Source organism: Trichinella spiralis (assembly GCF_000181795.1).
Source record: "Trichinella spiralis strain ISS 195 chromosome Unknown Scfld2, whole genome shotgun sequence".
NCBI lineage: Eukaryota > Metazoa > Nematoda > Enoplea > Trichinellida > Trichinellidae > Trichinella > Trichinella spiralis.
Genome location: NW_003526941.1, coordinates 4,070,108 through 4,094,533, shown reverse-complemented (window position 1 = coordinate 4,094,533; position 24,426 = coordinate 4,070,108). Strand labels below are relative to the sequence as shown.

The window sequence follows — 24,426 nt, the reverse complement described above, 5'->3', positions numbered from 1 at the left end:
GAAATGAAATCTTTTTCCCGAAAATTTTTTCTCATTTCATCTTCAAAATTATAATTTCTGAAAATACGAAACTTCTATTCAAGACCGACTTGTTGCAAACAATTCTCCACATCCATATTTGCTTCCACCATCATGCACAACTTTACAATATATACACATAGTGGATAATTATTTTTTAATAATGCTTTTCAATTTAAAAGAAAAAAAAGGTAAGATAAATCACCATTGCTTTTTTTATATTTGTATATATATATATATTAAATAATTTCCAAATGAATAAAAAATTTCAAACGTTCTCGAAAATTGGAAATAAATTTTGTCGAGTTCAATTCCCTCTAGGCTTCGCTTCCTCCCAAACCTCCTCCCCTCAACCCCCATCTGCGCATCTCGAACCTCCTACTAGAGTCGGTCGATTAAAGTTATAAAGTTACAAGTTCGGTGTGCAGTTAAGTTGCAGTTATGGAATAATGAAAAATTCATAATCATCCGATTGATTTTTTAGTCATTCAATTCAATCATTTTTCACTCTGAATCAGTTCAATCGAACAGATTTTCAACATTTCTGACAAAGGCATTTTTCCGAAGGTCAGTCAATAAATAACCGAACAAAAGCTATTCATTCTGTAACAGAGCAAGCTAGAATGACTGACTGACTGTCTGCAGAGAAAAAAACAGTAAAATTCTTCACTGAATATTAAAAATTAAGAATAACAACAACTGGGGTGGATTTTCTTTATTCGATTCAAATGTATGAAGCTTTGAAGATTTCTTTCAATTTAGATACTTCAAATCAGAATAAAGCAAACGGAAAAAGTATTCATACATTATACACTACTTATGCATCAATCAAAGCATGCAACTCAGTGAAAGTAGTAGTGGTGTGTACAATTTCCTTGTTGCAAATAAATCAATTTCAACTTTAATTTCTCCATATAAAATCGCAATTGAACTGTTATTCATTCAATTAGCCAGTTGAATTTAAGAAAAAAAACACTCCGATTCAGGTTAATTGCACCGAATCAGGACAAAGCTTCAACATTGCCGGATAACAGTGTACTGATTACAGTAGGCAAGCTATTCAAATTATGCTTGTTGGAGTAGAACTGGAAATTTTTGAAAAGTTTGTCCACAAGATGTGTCACAGGGACTTTTGACAGGAAAAGAATAAAAACGAAAGAAGAGCACTCTACACAGACAAGTGACAAAACTAAACATCATCTCCTCCATCATTATGGAAGTCCATATTCATTTCGTTCAAAAAAAAAAGATAAAAATTACAATAAAATTTCAATATTTTCAATAATACGCATTAATCGGGAAAAAAATTGCAAATAATTTGCATAATTTTGAAAATTATACAAACGTATTTTTTACAAATGCAGAAAGAAACAAGTTTTTGGCTTAATTGCATCGACGACGCAGAATGAGAGTGGGGGAGGGGGGGGAAGAGAGAGAATTTTCAAAACTGATCATTTCTTATTGTGAAAAGCCGAAAAATTTTTCAAATGCCAATCATTAAAATATTCAAGCAGTTCAAAACTGGTCAGAGACGACGAAAAAGTCAAAGCGAAGCTTCAGTAAGGAAATTATTATTATTCGCATAAGTTTTTGAAAATATAATTTTTAATATTTGGCTCAAATCGACCCCTGATCGATGTGGAAGGGGGAGGCATAAAATTTTTCCCCAAAACGTTCTTTATTCTCTATACTGTTGGTCGTCCATTTTCAAACAACCATGTGCACAACAAACAACTCCAAAACTCCAATCGATCAGTAAACACAATATACAAGGGCCATTACAGTTGAACAATTTCCATTACACTTCTTTTCTCGTTATAAATCACTCATATCTTGGAAAATTATTAAAAAATGATATTTTTTTATTTTTTATATTTTAAAGTATTTTTAAAAAATTGTATTTTTTTCAATAAATTTTTTTTCACAATTTCATATTTGTAGTTAAGAGATGTTGTTCGTTGTCAATTGCTTTAGACTTTTTGAGAGAGAAAGTTGAGAGTTGAAAAAAGAAAAAAAGAAAATCAATACAACATTGAAAAGCGAAATACGTTCCAATCGTTTCGTATGTGCATGCTTGAACCGGGTCCAGTGTATGCGTATGCGTATGCGTATGCGTGTGTTGACCATTATCGATTGCTCTCACTCTCTCTTTCTCTCTCTGTCTGCATTGCTGCAAAAGCATACGATGTCACATGTTAATGTTAATGTTATAAAGTTTGCCCATACCGAGCGTCCTATTTTTCCCTTCTGCTCGTCTGCTATCTGCTGCTGGCTGAGTCATAATTGCACTTTCTCTTCTTTGAAGGTATGAAACGAAGCAAACGTTGCTAAAACTGCACAACAAACAACAAACAATGACTGCAGTGACCGTATGGCCGAAGCCGGACATTGCAGTCACCAAACGTTGGCAAGTCTATTCGACCAAGTGTGATTTTTTCCGTACCACGAAATCCTCGTCGCAGGATGGGCTGAAGAAAAGTCCAACCAAAGAGACCACCGCCCTTCTTCGTTCGCCAAATGACGAAGAAGCCTACGGGCCTGGATTTGTCCAAAGATTACGACGGCGCTTTTTGACCAACACTGTCCATTCCCAGTGTATTATTCAATCGGAGCCATTGCGATGCCAAAGGGGAAAAGTTCAAATCGATGCCGTCGTTGCAAAGTCACAGCAAGACCGTTGCGAAACTTTCACCAAAGCAATGGCCGACAAAACGAAAAGACCACAGACGACCGTCAATTCATCCTCAGTGCACAAGTTGAAGCAAAAATTCGAAAGCTTGTCCGCTGGCGAATCAAATTGCCACCATCAAATCCAACACCACCAACCCGTATCCAAGCATTCAAGTATAGCTCAGGCTAAACTTTCCAAAGAATACTGTACACCACTGACGACGACGACGACGGACAGAAAGCCCCTCTCAAGTAAGAATTTCCATTTCAAATTATTTCTCATTCATATTTGGAAAATTTATACAAAATCAACCACCCGTCGAATTCACTTTCTACCATTATAATAATAATGATTCATTCGATCCCGAAAGATCTTCTGACTATCAATCGAGCATGCAAGCAAAAACAATCAAACTTTGATAATCAAGTTAAATCAAAAACGGACTTCATTTAACCAAAGTAAAATGTAAAAATTATAAAAATCCCATTTCAACTTTACAAATTGATCATTTCGTTAGGAACAAATTTTCACATAAACAATTCTGTCGCCCATTTTTGGCATATCGAATGGTCAAGTACAAGCTAATTAACACTTTAACGTGGTCAATTTCATCAGTTTGAATAAAACTACACAACAATTTTTAAACTTAAATTTCCGAGATGGTAAAAAAAATAATCTAACCAAATGAACAGTTAAATTTTTTTCTAAATATTTCTTAAGCTGATTAAATGCAATTTGGACAAACTACGATCAATGCATTTTTAGACATTAAATTATACGATGAAATAACAATTTTGCATGTTCCTGGATGAAATGACAAAAATACGCTATAAAAATTGACTGTAAAATTGGGATCCCACTTTTCACACATTTGATAACCTAACACTCAACTTTGATTATGCTCAGAGAAGAATCATTTTACGAATAAATTGTCGCAACTGCACTGTCGAAATTATAAACCGTTCGGCACGAAACAGTGACGGAAAAAATTATTCATTCGCATGACTAATTAATTCAAACAAATTCAATAACTATTCTACAACAGATCACAATCTTACCGTTTATCCGCATCTTTCGTTGACCATTAATTGTGACAAAACATTTGAAATTGAAAAAAGAAATTTGCTCCATTTTGATCAAAATAACGTACAATATAAAATGATCAGGATTTAGTAGGAAAAAAAATTACTGTCAAAATGTTGCAAATTAATGATAATAAAGTATTAATTTTTGTTAATAATTTGCTCCTAATTATGAAATGATTACGTTATATGGGTCAATTTTAATTTAAAAATAATTGTTTATATTGTTATTATAATTACCAATGAAATCTCAACGGATTTTGCATGAAATTTATTGCAATTATGAATCACCACGAATAGCATGCTTTTTGTTCACGACTTTGTTTTCACTGTGTATCGACATGAACATTTTCATGTTCCTACAAATGCCGAGTGCACTTAAGCATTGCTGCTTGTCGGCTGTGAAAACGCGTTCACTTGATATACCGTCTGACAGAGAGAAGCCAATGTTAGCCCACGCCCATCAACGCTTGCCCGCATCCAGTGGCCACGACGAAGCTCAGATTGAGGTCAACAAGCCTTTTGCACGGATCAACTAGTTCTTTTGAACGAATTTTCATTTTAAGCAAGCACCGTCACACTGAGCAAATATTATTCTTCAACATTTGGCCAAATCATCCATCCTCCCCCTCACCCTTCCCCCTCAAACGATGACAAATCCTTTTCATCACCGTTCAAATGTACTCTTCTTCTTCATTCTTGTTTTCTTACTGTACGGCGTTGCTGCTTTACGCTCATTCCAAACAGCTAGTCCAGTCTTTTTCCCTCTCTCACTGATTATATATACATATATAACAGGCATGTCGAAACGAATGCACTCTTCTTCATTTCCCCCCCCCCCCCTTTTTTTCTGTCGTCCCGTCGAAGTCGAAATACATGATAATTTCCACTTCGCAATCTTGTTAAACAATAATTAGCTTCAGTTAATCAATCTTTCAACAATAAATAAGAAAAAATCTGTAGCATTTGTTGAACTGCTGGTGACCCGGTTCCGCGAACTGCCATGCAATGGAATATGTCGAAATATTGAAAAAAAACGCAGCTTTCTACCAGCGGGATGTTCAGGGTTTCACGTACGATGAACCCAATGGAAATAGTTTTTTATTATTACAATTATTATTTTGTTTCTTTTTATTTTTTCAATTTACAACTTTTCATCAAACCCATACCAAAGACGCGCATGTCAAGGATAGCATGAAATGTTTCCCTTTTTTTGCATATGCATAAAAGTTCAGCTTGTTTGATCAATTTTTCCATTTTTCAGAAAAGTCAGAAAAAATGACCACCGCCACCACAGTATCGAACGCTGGTTATGCGGAAATGACAGCCCTTTTGGAAAAATTTCGTCGAAACCGTGAACTGAAAGAAATTGCATTCAAAAAAGAACAACAAAGTATACGAAAATCAGTTGACTATATGATTTCTAATAGATCTGTATTTTTTAGCTTCTTTGCATTCAAAGATGGAGATGAACAACAAATCCGAACATGCAAATGAAACGATCGATTCAAATTATCAATATCCAATATCGCCGGTTGAAATATCGTCGTCAAAAAAATGGCAACACGTCAGATCACCTTCTTACAGTATCAACGGCCGTTCGCAGTGTAAAACGACAGCGTTGAAGAAACCTTCTTCCAGAGCATCACCTCTTTCGTCAAAATTGCTTAATTTCGACGAAACCAATTCAAACGATGTAAGTATACATACACATTATCAGTATTTCTTTCTTTCCTTTATTTAACTTGAAAATTTTAACTGAAATAATATTTCAATGCCTACATTTCTCGTATTATTAATATATTGAAAAGCAAACAATGATGCATTTCATATCTGCCCATCTGTCGCAGCAAAATCAAACTGCTCTTTTCAATACAGCGTTGTTTCTTGTTTGTTCAACAAAAGCTCTACCAATTTCATTGATATCATCAGAATAATAAACGTACCTAGAATGTCCTTGGAAGTTTAAAAGAGAAAACTATTTCACGAGTTTAACAACTCTTATATGTCTCTTTTTTGCTGTTTACATCAACAAAAGTTCACATTTTTAAAACGGAAATTTCAAATGCTTGATAAAAGGAAGAAATGCTGTCGTCTGTCCTCGTTTTGGAAAATTTCAATTGAAAACGACATTTCATTCAATTTCCTTTTTACCCTTCTGTAATTGAAAAAAAAATACTCTGAAATTAATCTGATATGAGCAAATCTGCGCAAAAGTTTTCACGAATAAACAATCTGCAAAAATATTCAAATAAATTTTAAACCGACTGATTACAGGAAAATGGTGCAGTGGCCACTCCGAAAACGCTGGCAGAATTGCGTCAAGTGGCCACAGTTGTCGCTTCCTACGTCAACATGCCTACTTCACCACTGAACGGTATATCGGAATTTATTAATCTTTGTCCTGTGCAGAAAAGAAAATATATCTTATCTGAAAAGTGCTGAACAGTGCTTGCTTTTATACGATTTCAGGCAATGGCAGGCCTTGTTTACTGATCGAATCAGCTTCAGAGTGTTCTTCAGCAGAAAGCGATGACGTCAGCAAAAATTACGAGTTCGACGGTGCCTATGTAATACCACGCAAAAGTAGCCTCTGCTCCGGCACGCGTGCTTCAAAGGTTTCTCTACTAGCAACGAATACAATACTCCCCTGATTAATTCCAGTCCGTTTCAGCTCAAAGATACCCTGGTTGGCTTTTCTGAGGAACCGCCAGTCGCTTATGTATATTTAGAAGAAACGGAAGCGGAAAATTTTGGTCTTTGGACCGCCGGGGCTGACATCAGCATGGATTTGTACTTTTGCATCAAAGAACAGTAACAATTTCAAGAAGAAAAAAACAACACCTTCATATTCTTTGAAAATCTAATTACATCTAATTTTACAGAATGCGAAAAGAACGAGAAAATAATCAAGATATTTCTCAGCTGTCTGGACGAAATTGAAAATAATTCCAGTCGCGTTTGGTTTGCCTGCTTAGTTTCAACACCATTCTTACTGTCTTCATGCTTATAATGAAATCGCGCAATTATAAGCGCATCTGTCTTGTAAAGCTTTTTATCATAACTTCCTATAAAACAACAACAATAAAATACTTGCAAATGAAGCTGATGAAAAATAGTTTCTTTTCCATTTCAAATCAAACGTTGTGCTTAAAAAATGAAAAATTGAAAAAAGTTTTCAGGCGCATCCACAAAGATGGACAAGATTTTGTAAAATTCAAATTTTAGCTGCAATGATAAACGTGCACGGCCTCATTGAGCAAGAAAACATGAAATGACAAAATGAAGCAACCTTTCAAAAGGGGAAGCCTTGCCAAATCTGTGAAGTATTATTGTTCAATATGCATAACAAATGAGTATGCCATCAACAAAACTGTTTTAACACGTTAAACCTATGTATTTCGAATTTTACAAACTAAACAGAAACAGCAGAGATGCAGAAGTTCAGAAAAGCATTGACAAAATAATCAATAAAAATTCAGACCATGGCAAAACTCATGCAACAGCGTTTCAGCTAACACCAGCAACCACCATCTTGCAGCCCTTGAGATTTCACATCGTTCTGCGTTGATATGCGAACAACTGAACAGGCAAAATTTACAATAATGATGTGATAAACTTAATAAATAAATAACTAACCATCTTGAGTCGGACGAGTAGGTGTTTCGTCCATTCCGGGCAATGCAGCCGCCACCCTTCGAAAAAGCTAAAACAGACGCAAAATTATTTAAAAAAAAACACATTTAAATAATTTAAAATTTTCAACTTACCTGTTTCACGTGCAAACCTGCTTTAGCACTCGTTTCAATAAACATAACATTCAGTTCTTTTGCCTTTCTTTCGCCTTCTTCACTACTTACTTGCCTGAAAAACAACCAATTATCATTTACAGTAAAAACAAATAGAGAAATAGAAATGCAGGTTAAAACAAAGTAATAAGGAAATAAATTTATATTAAACTAAAGTTAACATAATTCATACAAAATAAAAAAAAATAAAATTTTGATTATTGATTAATACTATATTACAGAAATCATGCTTTCTGAAGAAATGTTTCAAAAATAAAATTGAAAAATGCATAAAAACGAATTTTTTGAGATGATTTATAAAACAAACAAGTATCACACATTTGCAGAAAAAAAAAGCTATACCTTTTGTCCGACAAGTCGGTTTTATTTCCAACCAGCATAATTATAACATCCGAACCTCGTTCAGTTCGAACATCGTCAATCCACTTTGATGTTTGATGAAAAGAATTCGCATCTAAAATACAGAACAAATTTTCAAACCAGCCTCGATATCCATCCTACCCTACTGGTTATGTCATAGACCACAACAGCCACCGTGCTGTCACGAATGTACGATGGAATCAAACTTCGAAATCGTTCCTGCCCTGCGGTATCCCACAATTGCAAACGAACCTAGTTTAGTTTATAAATTTTTCAATAGAACGAACTGTTCAATAAATAAATAAATAACTGAAAATAAAATAATATATGTTTTTACAGTTCGATCTTCTAAGTACATCGTTTTAGAAAGAAAGTCGATACCAATCGTAGCCTGGTACGTGTTGTCAAAACTATCGTACATGAAGCGAGTAATCAACGAAGTTTTACCAACTAAATTGACCAGTTGTTAACCAAAAGTAAACTTGAATCACCTCTTACCAGACTGTTCACCAAGGAAAACTAATTTGAATTTTCGTAGCGGGTTTCCAAAATCCGTACCCATATTGTAGAACCTAAAGTAGATAAAAATAACAGCTCAAAATTTGATAACACTCCGGTAAAATCACGCACTTTGTCTACACAAAATAAAATTCAACAAACGACAACTGAACGCTTTTTACACTTTCGTAAATTATAAAGCATTCAGAGTTATGCGACACCTTACACACAGCACAAACGGGTTCACTGTACCAATGAATGATTAGTCATCACGGAAGAAATGTTGATGAACTACAGTAACCTATTAAAAATTTGCAGGTTTCTTGTTAAAGCATTTCTTTAGTAGCTTTTGAATATTGTAAATTTTAAACAAAATAAATAATTTTAATTCCAATAATAAAATGTTTATATGAATCAGAGTAATTATCTTTTATTTTTTGTCTTACAAACATAATTCTTGTATTAAAGATACGCTGATCAGATGCTTGCTTATCAAAGTTATTTTAAAATGACCCTTCAAAGAAGAGAGTTCAAGTTACACTGAGTATTTTAATATTTTTATGGTTTATAGCTGAAAAGATTTTCATTATGATTCAGCTTAAATGGTTATTATGCATGAAGTGGCCCAGATTTAGCCTCTGCACTGACTCGTTAGCAATGACTATAATGCATTTTAATTTTAAAAAGTGCTTAATATTCTTTGTTTTTGTGTGACTGCTTCATTTGAACTTGCTAACTTTGAAATTGCTAAAGTTGAAATAAATTATCTACTTTATAAAAGAAAACCGAAATTAAAATTTCATACAAAGAAGATTGAATAAATAAATTAACGCTATCCATTCACTGCATCTTCGCTAAAAAATTAGCATTGCTTTTTTTTATGATTTCACTGTTGTAAAACAGCGCTATCAAAATAACAATGACATTCTAAAAAAATGGTATTTATTTTATTTAAATCAGATTAGAAACTAACAAAAATGCAAAAAAGAAAAAATAAAGTATGCAAAGCAAAAAACAAAACAAAACAAAACAAATGACTCGCTTGTATCATATTATAATATCACGGAAAAATGACAATTTTGAAAGCACTGCTTTCAGTTTAGCACCTGAGAAAAAACGAACACAGGAAAGAGAGAAAAAAAGAAATATTTTTACACACTGCGAAAAGCAAGCAATGTTCTTTTGAAAAGTACACGGCAATGAAACAGCTTCCAGATTGTTTCGACATCAGATGTGGATTTCAACAATAATACAATCGATGAACGTGATTGTGAATCATCAATTGGAAACAGAACAGCATCTTCCACAGGAGGAAGTTGACGGATACGTCTTATAATTTTCCTCGTTAATTTACAACTGCCTGGTAAATTACGCAAAATTATAAGACGATTTACCGGTCCTATTTTACTGATTTTTGCGTCGGATAAGAAAAAATCACTTTTATGCGGTGCATAGACTTTGGTAAGACGTCGCCTAGTTTTGCACCACCAATCCTCCCTTGGACCAGAATCAAATATTACCCGCCTGAAACCACTGCGAAGCAACTTCATTGCTTCAGTTCGGCAACACTGCCAAATTGGTGTCTCATGAAAATCAAAATTTTCATGACATCTTTTGAAAAAAATATCACAAGATGAACTATTGTAAAACTGAATTACAAAATATGTTTCCTGTTTCTGCTTAACACTGTACATTCGTTTTGGACAGTGACGATTGCATGGCAAAGCTCGTACAATATCTACTAGCATTTCTTTAGCTAAACTGCGAACCGTATGCAAGCACAGAAAATTTGCAGGCAAAAGTGATTCTTCTTCGTCAAATGACTCACTATCAGAAATTTCCCCCAGTGATGGCGTCATTGTAAAATGAATATACTTACTACTAGATTCAACATTATTATCATTATTATTATTATTATTATACTGCTCTTTCTCTTCGACAGCTACTACGGAAACTTGCTTGGAATCAAAAAATGAAACACTCAACTTAAATGCCTTCTCGCAGTCGGTCACACTGCGAAAAGTTACCCGAATACTTTTATCACCTTCTATAAATAAATTTTCATGTTCAATCCTACCAGCTTTCAACCATTCTGGTATTGTTTGAACAATTTCATCTACATTATCACCAGTCAGTAGCAATTCCTTACTGCTTAATTGAACCGAAACTTCTAAATCTGAAATTTTTTCTCCTAATCCTTCTGAATCGTCGACAAACAGCTCCTCTACAGAGCAGCCAAGAGTCTCAGCTGCAAGTTGCAGTTCGACTTTTTTGAAATTTACACTGCTACCAGAAATTATCACCTGATCTTGTAAAAGCAAAGTTCGAAGCAAAGCTGCCTCACCTTCGACCATCATGAACATGATCGGCTTAACGTTCAATGCTGCCGTTTCAGATCCTTTGAGTTGTTTGATCGATAATGGATTCAGAAATGCCAACTGCTGACGCACGTCATTGAGGCTAGCCTCAGCCGGAACGTTGCTTATCAGCAAAGCAAATTTACAGTCTTCACTTTTTTCCTCTTTAACTTGTTCTACAACTTCAGCTACTTCAAGTTCTGATTGTTCTTCCAAACGCGATATCTGCTCATTTTGAGAAAAATCTTCTTCATTACTTTCACTTAAAAGCGACTCTTTCTGTTCTTTTTTATCAGGAACAGAAAAACGAATCTCTTCGATCAGCTTTTCCACCGCTGCACTAAGAGATTCCGCGTCGAATTCAAATGTTGAAATGTCTTCCATTGGTGCATCAGTTTCCCCATTTGTCTGCACCGGTAAATCAGGCACATCTTCAACATCTATTGAAACTTCCTGCTCAACGGTTGGAACAGGATCTGGCAGCAATGCTCGACGAATCCGACTAACTTGAGAAGACTGTTGATTATTCTGCTTGACATTGAAATCAGAATAATCAAAATCTGCTACTGGAAATGGTTCATTCACTACAACTGGTGTCGGCAATAAACAATTCGTAATTCCATTAACCGCGTACGGATTACTCAACAAACCTTCTTTACGAACAAGTGGTGATAGCATCACATCTGGCGGTGTCGGTATCAATGTTGGACGTTGCTTAGTACTTGGATTAGTATGCATCTTATGCAAATTTGGTGCATTGTACAATCTGGTATCAATGCTGTGAACTCGACAAACAGCGTTTCGCATCTCTTGCACAGAACTTGGCCAAATTTGAACCACGTCTTGCATAACAATACAGCCATCGTAAGAAAGAGCTCGATCTGCTTCAGATGCAGTACCAAACGTAACAAATGCCTCGCCCATAGGACCACCAATAATAAATATGTTTCCACTAGGAATATTTAGAGGGCAAAATAAGTCACTGATGTCCACCGGCCTCGCTTCGGGAGGTAAATTGCACAGACGCACTACGTAACACATTCCACACTCGTCGTGGTATAGAGAATGAGAAAATAAAGATCAAATCACTAAAATACTTGAAAAAAGTATCATTTAAAAGTCATCTAAAAAATAACGTCTCCCAACAAATACTACCACGAAATATATACGTTTGGAAAAAATTCAAAAGGCGGAAAAACAGATTTATTTATATACTAATTTAGAAATGAGATGAAACTAAATTTCAAACAGTAATAGAACAAATTCGTAAAGTAAAGACTTTAAATTAAAATATATTTAAAATACATGCATAAAAATTTAAACTCATTAAGAAATTACATCACTGAATGTATTAAAAAGTAATACGTATTTCTTATAATTACTACACAAATTTTTCAGTTTTGACAAAGAATTTAACAGAAAGCACACAAATTTCAATGATGAACATCAGAACAGTACATTTTGTATGTAAACATGAATAAGAAGATGAAATAAACATTGAAACGAAAACCGAATCAAACTGTCATAATATACATACCTAAAGCAATATACACAAACAACTTTCAATAAACAAAATAATGAATTAAAAACTTGAAAAATGACCATCACCTGCTATGAAATGCATTCTTATATTTTTATCCATCTTACATTTCCTTACAATAACAATATATGACTATACTTATGAAATGCCTATATAATTTAGAATAATGACGATGCGTTCAATGCACATGTAACAAATTTAAAATGTAAACGTGAACTACTCCACAAGAAATGTCACAACCACCATACTTAAAAATATAGAAAAGACAAAAACGCAACACATTATTGACAAAACTAAGAAAATTTTTAGATGAATTTGAAACTAACCATCAGCGGATCAGAATAACATACAAATCATTTATTTATAATTCAATTGCATATCAGTAAAATATAAAATGGAATTTACTCAGATGTAATTTATGTAAAAATAAATGTAAAATTACAAAGACAAAAATATATAATAAATACTATTTATGACAGCTTTAAAGAAAGTTTTAAAAGATAAACTAACAAATATTCCTCATAATTTTGAAAATACTGACTCCATTTATCACACAGAAAACAGCAATAATAATCAATTTAAAAAACATTAAAACATAATAACATTAGATTTTATAAAATCGATATTATAATTAATATATTAGACAAGCATTTTACCTTTCAAAAAGTACTTTAAAGCGGCAAAGCAGAATCTCTCAAAACAGCCAACAACCCACTACTATCGACCATACAAAACAAATAACGACATCAACCGCAGTTTAAAAATAATCATGTACAAACTAATTACAGTATACCAAAATTTCTTCGTTTTAAAAAAAAATTGTTTGAAAAGACAGTGAAAAATTTAAATTTTAATTAAATTATATTGCTAAAACAAATTAAAATAAAAAAATCGCTGAATGCAAAAATCAATTCAACTGTACTACAATGCCCTGCTGGCTTGTGATGCTTGTTAAACTGCTTATTTCTGTTAATATGAAAATTTTAATTTGAATATAAATTATCTAAAACTAACTACCTATTTTCGAACAAAATGTTAGAATAATTTCACCTTAGTGTAACAAATTCGAATCAAATTAACTTCAGGCATACTGTAATACGCATACTGCATTAAACATTAACCTCGCGGAAAGATTACTTGAAATATGTAAAATGGATAAGTGCGATCAGTCGAACCATTCTGGGATCAATCCATTTCCATTACCTGCCCGCAGTTAATATTAATGCTGACGTTAAACTTTTATACATTCTCGGGACACGTTATTTTTAGATGATCCGAATGATTTAACACTGAGGCATGTTGAACGTGATACAGTTATTCCGAAACGTGTGCAAGAAAGAGTAAAAAAGGAAAAGTGCAAAGAATTTTACGACAGTTTGTCAAAATGCTTCAGTCAAAATGGGTTTACCAGAATCTGGCGCTGCTATGATGAAAGAGATAAACTAAATGAATGTCTACTGACTTGGTATACAATAAAATTTTATGTAATTTTACCATCAAGACATTTTACCTTACTCGACTCTGACAGTTTTTAAATGTACATCTGTTTCGAGATCTTTAGCATTGCATTCTGTAGGTATTATAACCCAGAATTCATTCAAGAATGTACACAGCAGTATTTAAACGATCGTTCTGAATATCGTCGAACAGGAAAAATGTCTGAACGCCTTCGTCAAGAGAAGACTGAAATTGCCAAAGCTGCTATGTTAAAGAAAAAAATTGCCAAAAAAGACTGACGCAAATTATTTAATTTAAATATAAAAATATACCGTTCAAGAAAACCGTAATTTGAATCTGCGTTTTTCAAATTTATAGTTACTTTTTACTGTTATGTTTTCATTCTGGAATTGAACTGCCGCTATTCTTGAAAAATAATCTTCTTGATCAGCGATGCACAATTGTAATATGCATCCACTACGTAAGGATCTTTCCGCGTAATTATGAAAAATGAAAATGATAAATAATTTCTTGAAAAGTAAAAATTCATCTGCACTAACTTTGTTGCACAGAATAATTTCAACTTGCTTTTTTATAATTTACAGTACCTCGTCCGAGTAACCCACGAATAGTTTTGGTAATTTTCAAAATGGGATATTATCGAAAATCGAAACGTCTTAAAATAAAGAATTTAATTAAGCAAATATAAACTAAAAGCAATAAAACAATTTATATCATGACAAAAACGTTTTCTGATTACCACAAACTCCACGGTGGTTTACGAACCAAATGCAGTTGAACAGTACTGTAGTTTAAAGGAATTCGAATTTTTATGGGACTTTGAGAGTACAACAAATGTTTCCTCAGATGTCTCCTAAAACAAATTCGTATACCGAGTCTGCTTTGCAATGATAAATTTTGCAACAATAAAATAAAATATATCTTACCCATCAACACCAGGAAGGTAAAATACAGGAATGTTCAATTTAGTTGAGGGATCATCAGTTGACATAACTAAAAATTCGTCATCTCCTTTCTCAATATCAGTAATAAGTACAACCCTTGCGCCTGATTTCTCTGCTAGCATTGATTTTTGATAAAAAGAACATTCTCTAAATGTAAAGTAATATGAAAGAAGTAATGTAGGAAATTGGAATTACCCGCGTTCAATGAGCGCTGCGTTATTCCAAAGGAACTGAGCATTTTCCGCTTCGGTGCAAAGTTTAGGAGGCATTGCCAAAACGAGACGCATATAAAGAACATTTTCTGAAGGCCTTTTGCAAAACTGAGCAATTCGAATTTGCAAAGAATATCTTAAATTCTCAGGTTCCACGATTTCAAAAAAATAATCATCACTACATCTGCAACCTAAATAAAATGTGAATAAAAAGTGATGCGTTTGTCAAAATTATATTTACCAAAAATAAATAAAATAAAATAAAGAAAACCCCAATATGAATTTTCGGAATTCATGCCATTCGCAATGGAATTTTAGGTAGTTTTTGGCCCCTGAAATCTGACTGCAAAAATTGCCTTATCGAATGATAAACCTATAGTGAATTAAGCATAATCATTTCAGAAATTTAATTATTAACATATGTTTATAAGAAAACGTTGTTTACCAGTGTATTCCACTGTTAACTAGAAAGCAATTAAAGATTTCTGACGAAGTATTATTTAATCTCGTGATGCTTTCTTTTTAACATAGAAGACAGTTGAAGCATTACCTGAAAATAAAATTCAAGAAAATCATGTTTCACTAGGTGTATTTCAACGACCGTGCGGTAAATGCTGTTCAAAAATTGCAAAACAAATTACTTTTCTAAGTTTTTATGATTATTAATGAACAAAAAAGAATTGCACAAAGATGAATTTTAAGAATACAGCATTATAAAAATACATGAACAAAACTTTTGCTTAAATATTCATCTATGTGCAACAAAATATGCTGAGATTTATATAAAAGTGTGCCAAACAAAGCATCATATTAATTTGAATATTCAGACAATTTTCTAAATTTATTTCAGCATTGTTGTAATCAGTAAAATTTTCAGTTTATGCAATAAGTGCACTAATAACAGTGCCAGTAAAATGAAGAAATTAAATATTTAAATATTACAAAAGAATTAAATTGTTTTTTTTGCACAAACATTCTTCACTGTAGTAGAACGTGATTATCATTTTACATTGTACGGTAAAATCTGACGACCAGGAGCTATATTGTAAGTAACAGCAAAGGTGAACTGATAATGTCCGAGGAAAGCGCAGAACAGTTTTCCGAATTACAACGTATATTAGGTAAGCATTTGAAAACGTTAAACTAAGTTGTAAAAAATGTTTTTGTAAAGGCTGTGATGATGAAACTGCGCGCAACATGATGCAGTTAGCTGATGGAAATATACATACTGCAATTGAATTGTACCTCTCTCAAATGTCTGAAGAATCAAATTTGCCAAGCAGGTAATTTTTCGTTTTGAAGTTCATTTTAATAGAATGAATGTTATATTTATTGTCATTTAGAAGCGGGGATGTTCTGCCTCCAATACCACCAACTTCCGGCGTTTTGGTCAACGAAAATTTTCATCAGACTTACAGCACAAGTGAGTATTATTGTGTATATTTATGATTGTAATGTGTATATAATGCTACAGTTTTATGCAGCTGATTTAGTATTCACTGTCACATGCTAGAAATGTTACATTATACAGTAAATTTTAATTTTGAGAATATTAAAGTGATGTCCAATTGATTTAGCTTCAACTAACAGAATAATTACAGGGCAACAGAATGTTTCTTTGCGTAACTTTGCTGCTGAAGCTGGTAAGTAAAAACATGGATCTGTAAATAATTTGGATTTTTCAAATTTCTTTTCCAGTTGAGTATAGGAACGCGTTGACGGGTAACGGTCGACCGAATTCAGACAAGCCTACAACGCTCGAACGGTTGTTTAGACCTCCTTTAGAACTGATGTATCGTGGATCATGGGAATCTGTAATTATATGCAATTTGCCACTATTTGAATTTTCAGTTTGACGTTTTTAAGGCTCGCCGTGAAGCGGAGAGCCGCAACAGATGGCTTTTGGTAAATGTTCAAGATCCCCAACAATTTGCTTGCCAAGTGCTAAATCGTGACGTGTGGAGCTGTAGCGCAATTCGAGATCTGATCGAAAATAATTTTATTTTTTGGCAGGTAAAAGGAAGTAACTGAATAATGTATTTGTGTGCAACTTTATCTTTTTTATATCTACAGTATGCTTTTTTTATGTAGTAAGCTGTTTACATGATATGGCAATTGCATACTTTATTCACTTGTTATACATATCGATAATTTTATTGCTGTGATCCATATTTCATTATTACTGTCGATAGTACTGTTTTGAGGTTTATGCAGGGCCAGCTGCTACATTTAGTATATTGTAATTGTATTGTATAATTGTAGAATAATTTATAAGTGCATTTTTTTCTAAATTTAGTTTACGTTTAGTAGTTTGATATAGGTATGGCGTAGTGTTAGCAGCCAGGATTTAATAATTGCTTTTAGGTCATGCAAAACACTACCGATGGTCAGCGTTTTACAAATTATTACAATGTGCATTTTTTTCCGCACATTGCTATAATTGATCCAAGAACGGGTAGGAATTATTTTTAATGGTATATTTTTTTGCATTATTGATATTTAAGGCGAATGCATGGCTCAGATCAACGGAACAGAATCTGTTTCCATTAGTTTGGAAAGTGGGTTTATGAAATCATTTGTTTCTTATTGAAATTTTGATGTTGTATTGCTGCTGTTTTCAGTTCTTGAATTTTTGGAAGGTCACCAGGCGCCTTGTACGTCCAGAGATGAGTCTGGAGTGGAGTTGATCACCGTCGACTACAGCGATGATGAACCAATTTTTGTTGAAGAAACAGAACCGAAGATTATTACTACTAATGAAAATGAAGTAAATGAAGATGAATTATTTATTCAAACATGTTTATATATGATTTGCTTGAAATTTTCATTTACTTTTAGTTTTCAATAATTAAAGTGAGTTAATAATAATAATAATAATAATAAGCACGTTTAGTTGTGTACAAATTTCCATTCCAGTTGTGTTTAAATTTTTTGTTGCATGGTGTAATTGCAGAACTGTGTGACGGAACGAAATGGTATGGATAAAGTAGGCAGGAAGCGTCAAAGGGAAGACATGACTGCTTGTTGCAGCAGCAAAGTTACCCAAAATGTGGGAGAATTGTCGTCGTCTTATGAAAGTAAATTGAATATATCAAAAATAATTGGATTATTTTGTATAATAACTAAATTTGTTAACCTGTTAGAAGAACAATTGCCGCCACTGAAGAAGGCAAACAATGGCAGTAGTATGGCAAATGGATTGCCACCGTCATATGATACATCGTGGAAAGAATATTTTGTCCAATCCAACAGCGCAGTTGAACCAGGTAAAATATTATATGAATAAAATATTTATTGTTAATTGATTACATGGATGTATTTTAGGTAGTGTGGTCAGCTTTATGTTTCGTAATGCCGATGGTGTGAAGCATCTGTGCACTTTTCGTAAAGAAGCTGAACTGAAAGTAAAGCATATTTTAATAATTTTTTTGTGTGCGTTAATAATAATTTATTTGTTCAATTAAGCATGTGTTCCATTATGCTGCACAACAGCTTCACATATCGTTGTTGGAAAACAACTTTGTTTTAACGTATCCAAGACGTGTGCTCAGTATTGAACAGGGCCATTTACTACTTGCTGATTTGAATTTGAACAGTCAAGAGATTGTCTTTATCGAAAGTCGTTAAATATTTTGGAATGTTTTATGAAAGTTGAGGAAAGAAGATGAAGCAGTTGGAGAAAGGTATCTATTTCCATATATCAGTTATAATATCACATTACTCTTGTGCTTATTACAGTATGAGTTCAATTATTATTCTACGGTAATTTCTTTATTGCATTTTTTAATTCACAGTTATTTTTCTCATACATCGCGCACACGAATGAATAACTTTATTATTCTCATTGACATAGGCGTTCTTTATCATTTGACATGAAAATGTTGTATATTCGTTTGTTTATTTTATTTATACACAAATAACCAGTGAATGAACGAATGAATACTGTTTATACTGGAGAATTCGAACTTCTCGTTGGTAATAAAAATTCACAATTTGTTTTATAAATTGATTGATTGTTTACTCTGCTTCTATAATTGAAATGAGATAAATTAATCAGAGTTTGCTGGATGGAGTCGGTGAATAAAAAATTTGCATCCGTTAATTAGTTAGTTAGTTAGTTGGTTAGTTAGTTGGTTACCCGTACGTACGTATACTTTGTGTATTTCATCGAATTGTTTGTTTGTTTGGTTTCTTTTTTTCCGTTTTCATCTTTCCCCTTTGCCGTTCGATCAATAATCGTCATAAGTGTTTGAAATTTTGACCTTGTCCAAGTTGTCAGCGTTGCCAATTTGAGACTGAATGCAGTCGCTTTGGCAAAAATCAAATCCAACAATGATCAAATCGTTCACCAGTTCCACGATACCGTTGGTCATTTCGAAATCCGTGACTCGTGGAAGCTTGAAGCCGTGCTTGAGTTTCGCTTGCACGTCCGGTTTGACGAGCAAATCGAGCGCATAGCTGACCACAAATGACATGGTCATCTTGTCAATGCCCGGTATGTCGCTTTGCACGTCGCGCAGTTCCATGTGATCGAATGAGACGTCCACGTGGGCATAGTAACGACGCAGACGGAATCGCTTGACTACAGTAACCAGATCCATTTGGCAAGAGAAGAACAAATATTGTCGGTTGCGCTGGGAACGGACGCTTCCTTTCATCGTCGACACGCTCGCAATTTCAATGGCGTCATTTTTGATTGTCGCTTTGGGCAATTTCAACAATTTGATCTGTATATCCAACGTGCTGTTCGGATATTTGTCGCCCAACGATGGGAAAATTGTCCCAGCACAAATCTGCGATTCTTGGCAACCGGTTTTCAAATAATTGACAAACGATTCGGGCGTGGTTTTGTGATTGACGGCCATGTCGAACTTTCCAGCTCGGTAAAGGGAATAAAGCAACGTATTGATACTGTAATCGCTGAGATAAATGTAAGCCATGCTGCTGTCAGTTTTGCGCTTGTGGTCGATTTTCATCGGCGGTGCTTTGACCGCAGTCGACGTCGAATGCTTGAAACCACGATCCATGTATATTTCGCCACTGTACTCGGTTTCCATGTAATCCGAACCGATTGTCACGTTTCCGACCATGGAATAATCTAGAAAATAATTTTCGAACAATTTCAACTTTCTCGTCGGCGGATTGAACAGCGTTCGAAATGGTGGAAAAAGCAACGTTGGCACATGTTTGCAAAGGGATTTTTCCACGAAATTTTGCAACACCGACGTGTGAAGCAAACGCATTGCCGACAAAGCTCTCGGAATGGGACCGTTGAATTGCAACGTGACCGATTCGGATGCGAACGCTTCGCACGAATGCATCTTCGGCTGCAGAAAGCCATTTTTGTTTTCCACTCGGACGACAACATTGAAAGAGAGATCTGGTATATTTGCTACCATATTTACCGTTTGCTGCTCGGAATGATAACGTGCAGTCAACGTGCCAACATAATCTATGTTCAAATTTTGAACCTGAAAGTTCAACAATTGAATGGAAATTGACCTGAATCAAAAAGCATTGAACAACGACAACTTTAGAACAAATAAATATTATATTCGACAGAAATAGATGAAAATCAGTTATTTTAACAGAGAGAATTTTCGACAAACTATAAATTAAAAATATACATGTTTATTTATTTAAAAAATTTCTGCCATCAATTGATATACTGTACAGATGAATGACAATTATTGTGCAATCAATTGTTTTAACTTGATTTTCATTGTTTCTGTGAGTTTACGGTATAAAACAATTTGCGTCAGCATTTACGAAGAAAATTATTTGCAGGATGCAATGAAAATGTCCACCTGAGCATACAGAAAAATTAGAAATTTAAACAAAAAATCAACGGTTTTTAAATATCGCACAATTACTGCTATTGTTAAAAAGAAGTTGGTTAAAAAAAAAGAAAATTAACATAAAAACAATAAATATAGGATTTGAATGTACATTGATTAAAATTTTATGACAGAAAAATTCTAAAAGTAGAAGACAAAAATGGAATGCGTGAAAAGTGCTTTTCAAAGCACAAAAATGCTTCCAATTCAAAAAGAGAATCATGCGTGTTTGTATGCAATTGAATAGAAAAATCGACGATGCGTGTCCAATTTTACCGAATTGAAATCTTTACGCTCTAAAATCAGAATTCTAGTTCGAATCTCACCAAATACAATGGCTTCAAATTGAATGTTAAATGATTAATTAGAAAATAATAATAATAATAATGAATTCTGTTGTAATAATAATATCGAGCAAAAGATAATTTACACAAGTTGACTTACCATCACTTTGAAACCAATACCAGGTTCAATGAATGCGCTTGCGGCGGCTTTAGCAATTCTACCCACTCGAAGATTGTTAATAACTATATAATCCCGTAAACCATATATTCTCAATTTGACAGGCTCTCTGAGAGCTAATTGTTTCCAGAATAACTTTTTCCATTCGTCCAAAACACGTTCCAAACCTTTTTTCGTGAGAAAAACCCGAATTCCTGGTTCATTGATTGGTTGAGCTATAAAAATTTCGCATATTAATAACAATAATAATAATAATAATAAATAGTAAAAGCCGTACAAGAATTTTCGATGGTTCCAATCAGCGTGCATGCCAAGATCAATATGACCCAGCAGTTGATAACGATCATATCGTTAACAATGAAGCTTAAACGCTTCTGCCAAGTGCATCATGCTAATTTCAATTTGCCAACAGTTTCGACCGCTTAGAGTACATCAATTACAAGGAAAGACAAAACTTCCACTTTTGCCATTATGGCTTGATTTGTCATATTGGAACCTGTTCTACAAGACGGTTTACTTTCTATTCAAAATGTTCCCTTGTCACATCGCTGATCACTGAAGACGGGGAAGAAGAAAAAAAACCCCTTTCTAGTCTTAGATATTAAATTCTACCAAACGGGTTGCCCATTTTATTAATTGCACTTGTCCTTTTATTGAAGCGGTTTTTCGAGGCCATTTCTCAACTGACAATATTCAATTTCGATCTAATCAACTCGCAAAACACCCACCGGCAAGCATCTTATCACTACAAGTCAACTTTCGCTTTCCCCCCCCCCCCCCCCCCATTATACCCAAATATTCAATCATGGCAATTATTAATTTTGTTAATTTATTCAATGCAATTTAAAAAAAAAGAAAAAACCATTTTTTCTCCAAAACTTCTCTTCAAATTGGACATTGAAAAAATAAAATTTCTTTCAATTATTTTATATCAATGATACAATAATCAAAATTTTTACTGAAATATTTCTTTCTACTGAGAACAAACAAAAAAAAAGACTTTTTACAGTATAAAACTTATACGGTAGACAAAAATTTATATATATACACACATTCTCGCTTTTATCATTTCCAATTTGGCCAATTGGAAAACTGGCATTAGTGAAAAGAAAATGCAACACTTCAAATGATACAGTCTGATTGTTTTTTGGGTATTACGGTGATGAAGTGGAAAAATGGGTAAAACGTTATTTACTGATAAGAGATATGCTAATTTGCCGAACGAGAACGGTCTATATTTTCTAATTTAATTTTGAAAAAAAAAAACTTATTTTAATAATTTATGAAAAAGAATTAGAAAATAATAATTTCAACAAACCCGATTGACCAATTTAATAAATGAAAAATATGTACTAGTAGAAGAAAATGAATGACAAAAACCGGTTCTAATGACAAAGAAAGTTTTGCTTTAAAAATTATTGACAATAAATAAATTGAGATCAGTAGATGATATTTGGTGAATTGGAAAAACAATATGAAGAAAAGTGAAAATTGATTTTTGTACCAATTGAACATGCAAAAAGATAGATATAATTACAAAAGTAGTAAAGTGAAATTACCTGCAAAATTGGAAATTTATTTATTCCCATTCTTTACTTTTATTCGGCTGATGAAATTTTCTTCGACCTGAAATAAAAGTAAACTGAAAAGCATCGTCATCATCGTTCTATTAAAAACAGATAAATGTACTGCTAACGTGGTAAAAATTTGCATAATGCGCGAAGCACAGCTCTCGACTGCGCATTAGTCGACGGCAAATTGCCGCTACTTTACGACATTTCACAAAAACTGACGCATCGCATTCCTTATTATTATGGAGTAGAAAATTATCGATTTTCTAAATTAAAATTTTTTGCATTCACAAAAAAAACCTCACAAAACTTCTTTTCCAAAAATTGCAATTTGATTTCGGAGTGAACAATTTCACTTTCAAAATTTCCATCTCAAACAACACGACAACAACGTTGATGAACTTGTATTAAAAAAATTGCACATTATAATATAAAAAGCCGGCCGGTCTATTGAACGTAATCGACAATATTTTTACTTTTTTTTCTCTAATATTCTTCTTCAATAAATTAAATTATTAATTAAATAAATAAATAATAATCAAGAAATTGAGAATCGTAAAAAGAAAAAATCACGCGCGCGTTTCAAAAATTCAATTTTTAAAATCATCAATTTCTGTGCATGTTGTTGAATATTTTCCACTTTCCCATTTCAAATTGTCACTTTGTACACGCGCGTTAAGGGAACGAGTGAAGGGAAAAAAAATTTGCATTCTTCCGCCGGGGTTCAACGCGAAGAAGAAAAATACTACGAGCGAGAGTGTCGGGCAAGTCGTTGTTGATTGATCGACGCCGACTGGTTCTCGCCAACGTTACTTTTCTCTCTCTCACTCTCTCTCTCTCTCTGATTGACCTACTTTTTTTTTGTCACTTTGAAAAATTAATTTTAAAGGATTTTTACTTGTTGAAACAAGAAAAAAAATTAATGTGAAAAATAAATCATTCCTAACTATGAACAACAACAACAACAACAACAGTATAAATTTCAATTTTTCATCCATACTCATATCATGTTCATGTTGTATAATTTTTATACTTAAAAAAATTCACTATGAAAAGAAAATGCATTTTCACATTTAAATATTAAATTTTCTTTCTTAATTATTTTATTAGACAATATGAAAGTTTATCAAAAAAAAATAAATTGCTCTGATAAATTTGAAAAATCGACCATTGTCAAATTTCAATTTCAGTTCAGTGAAACCTGATAATCTAAAGATAAATCGGAACTGTTTCACAAATGCACACTTGCACTCAATTTTCACAATTCTTTTGAAAAAAATTCAAAAAAATAATTTTTTTTATTCTTCACAAAAAATATTCATACTGATTTTCAAGTTTCATACGTGACTGATTTGTTGGTTGTGAGCAGAAAGAAAAAAAAATTCAAAAAATTGGATCAGTGAAATTTTGAAGAAAAATTTTCGAAAGCGTTGGCTGAGGCGGAAAGTGGAAAATCACCGGACCGGAAAATGAGCGAAGTGAAATTTGCAACTTCCGGAACGCCGAAATGGTCGAACGGTAAAAATTTGAATAACAAAAGAGAAAACAAGAAAAACTTCAGGGCCACTTTCGAAAAATGCTCACAAGAAAAAAAAACTAGCATTTCT

The 24,426-nt window shown here is 33.3% G+C and overlaps 8 protein-coding genes across 8 annotated transcripts; 4 read left to right on the top strand and 4 right to left on the bottom strand.

Moving 5' to 3' along the window:
- The first annotated feature begins 2,372 nt into the window (after nt 1-2,372).
- Tsp_03403 (hypothetical protein) lies at nt 2,373-3,501 on the top strand. The gene is made up of 2 exons (XM_003379701.1): nt 2,373-2,940; nt 3,455-3,501. The coding sequence occupies exons 1-2, from the start codon at nt 2,373-2,375 to the stop codon at nt 3,499-3,501; spliced, it is 615 nt and encodes a 204-aa protein (XP_003379749.1).
- A 1,278-nt stretch (nt 3,502-4,779) lies between these two features.
- Nucleotides 4,780-6,714, top strand: Tsp_03402 (hypothetical protein). Its single transcript, XM_003379700.1, has 7 exons — nt 4,780-4,867; nt 5,036-5,164; nt 5,217-5,467; nt 6,049-6,148; nt 6,244-6,389; nt 6,446-6,585; nt 6,657-6,714. Exons 1-7 carry the CDS (start codon nt 4,780-4,782, stop codon nt 6,712-6,714), a joined length of 912 nt encoding a protein of 303 aa, XP_003379748.1.
- A 386-nt stretch (nt 6,715-7,100) lies between these two features.
- Tsp_03401 (GTP-binding protein Ryh1) lies at nt 7,101-8,709 on the bottom strand. Its single transcript, XM_003379699.1, has 8 exons — nt 8,571-8,709; nt 8,439-8,512; nt 8,278-8,390; nt 8,087-8,192; nt 7,923-8,034; nt 7,542-7,635; nt 7,411-7,477; nt 7,101-7,353 (listed from the first exon to the last, which is right to left on the bottom strand). Exons 2-8 carry the CDS (start codon nt 8,500-8,502, stop codon nt 7,286-7,288), a joined length of 624 nt encoding a protein of 207 aa, XP_003379747.1. The 5' UTR covers nt 8,503-8,512; nt 8,571-8,709; the 3' UTR covers nt 7,101-7,285.
- Nucleotides 8,710-9,324: 615 nt separating this feature from the next.
- On the bottom strand, nt 9,325-11,836 carry Tsp_03400 (RNA-binding protein 12B-A). The gene is made up of 3 exons (XM_003379698.1): nt 10,362-11,836; nt 9,598-10,319; nt 9,325-9,365 (listed from the first exon to the last, which is right to left on the bottom strand). The coding sequence occupies exons 1-3, from the start codon at nt 11,834-11,836 to the stop codon at nt 9,325-9,327; spliced, it is 2,238 nt and encodes a 745-aa protein (XP_003379746.1).
- A 1,425-nt stretch (nt 11,837-13,261) lies between these two features.
- On the top strand, nt 13,262-13,781 carry Tsp_03399 (hypothetical protein). The gene is given in 4 exon segments (XM_003379697.1): nt 13,262-13,303; nt 13,421-13,547; nt 13,605-13,709; nt 13,729-13,781. 4 exon segments carry the CDS (start codon nt 13,262-13,264, stop codon nt 13,779-13,781), a joined length of 327 nt encoding a protein of 108 aa, XP_003379745.1.
- Nucleotides 13,782-14,416: 635 nt separating this feature from the next.
- Nucleotides 14,417-15,245, bottom strand: Tsp_03398 (putative protease-associated domain-containing protein of 21 kDa). The gene is made up of 5 exons (XM_003379696.1): nt 15,221-15,245; nt 14,933-15,140; nt 14,720-14,884; nt 14,540-14,646; nt 14,417-14,448 (listed from the first exon to the last, which is right to left on the bottom strand). The coding sequence occupies exons 1-5, from the start codon at nt 15,243-15,245 to the stop codon at nt 14,417-14,419; spliced, it is 537 nt and encodes a 178-aa protein (XP_003379744.1).
- A 776-nt stretch (nt 15,246-16,021) lies between these two features.
- Tsp_03397 (putative UBX domain-containing protein 7) lies at nt 16,022-18,576 on the top strand. Its single transcript, XM_003379695.1, has 13 exons — nt 16,022-16,070; nt 16,121-16,232; nt 16,293-16,372; nt 16,551-16,592; nt 16,648-16,763; nt 16,816-16,962; nt 17,270-17,335; nt 17,454-17,511; nt 17,571-17,716; nt 17,903-18,026; nt 18,093-18,215; nt 18,274-18,353; nt 18,415-18,576. The coding sequence occupies exons 1-13, from the start codon at nt 16,022-16,024 to the stop codon at nt 18,574-18,576; spliced, it is 1,305 nt and encodes a 434-aa protein (XP_003379743.1).
- A 602-nt stretch (nt 18,577-19,178) lies between these two features.
- On the bottom strand, nt 19,179-23,190 carry Tsp_03396 (LBP / BPI / CETP family domain protein). Its single transcript, XM_003379694.1, has 7 exons — nt 23,176-23,190; nt 22,945-23,085; nt 22,845-22,874; nt 22,444-22,480; nt 21,866-21,931; nt 21,231-21,463; nt 19,179-20,420 (listed from the first exon to the last, which is right to left on the bottom strand). Exons 1-7 carry the CDS (start codon nt 23,188-23,190, stop codon nt 19,179-19,181), a joined length of 1,764 nt encoding a protein of 587 aa, XP_003379742.1.
- Between the last annotated feature and the right edge of the window lie 1,236 nt (nt 23,191-24,426).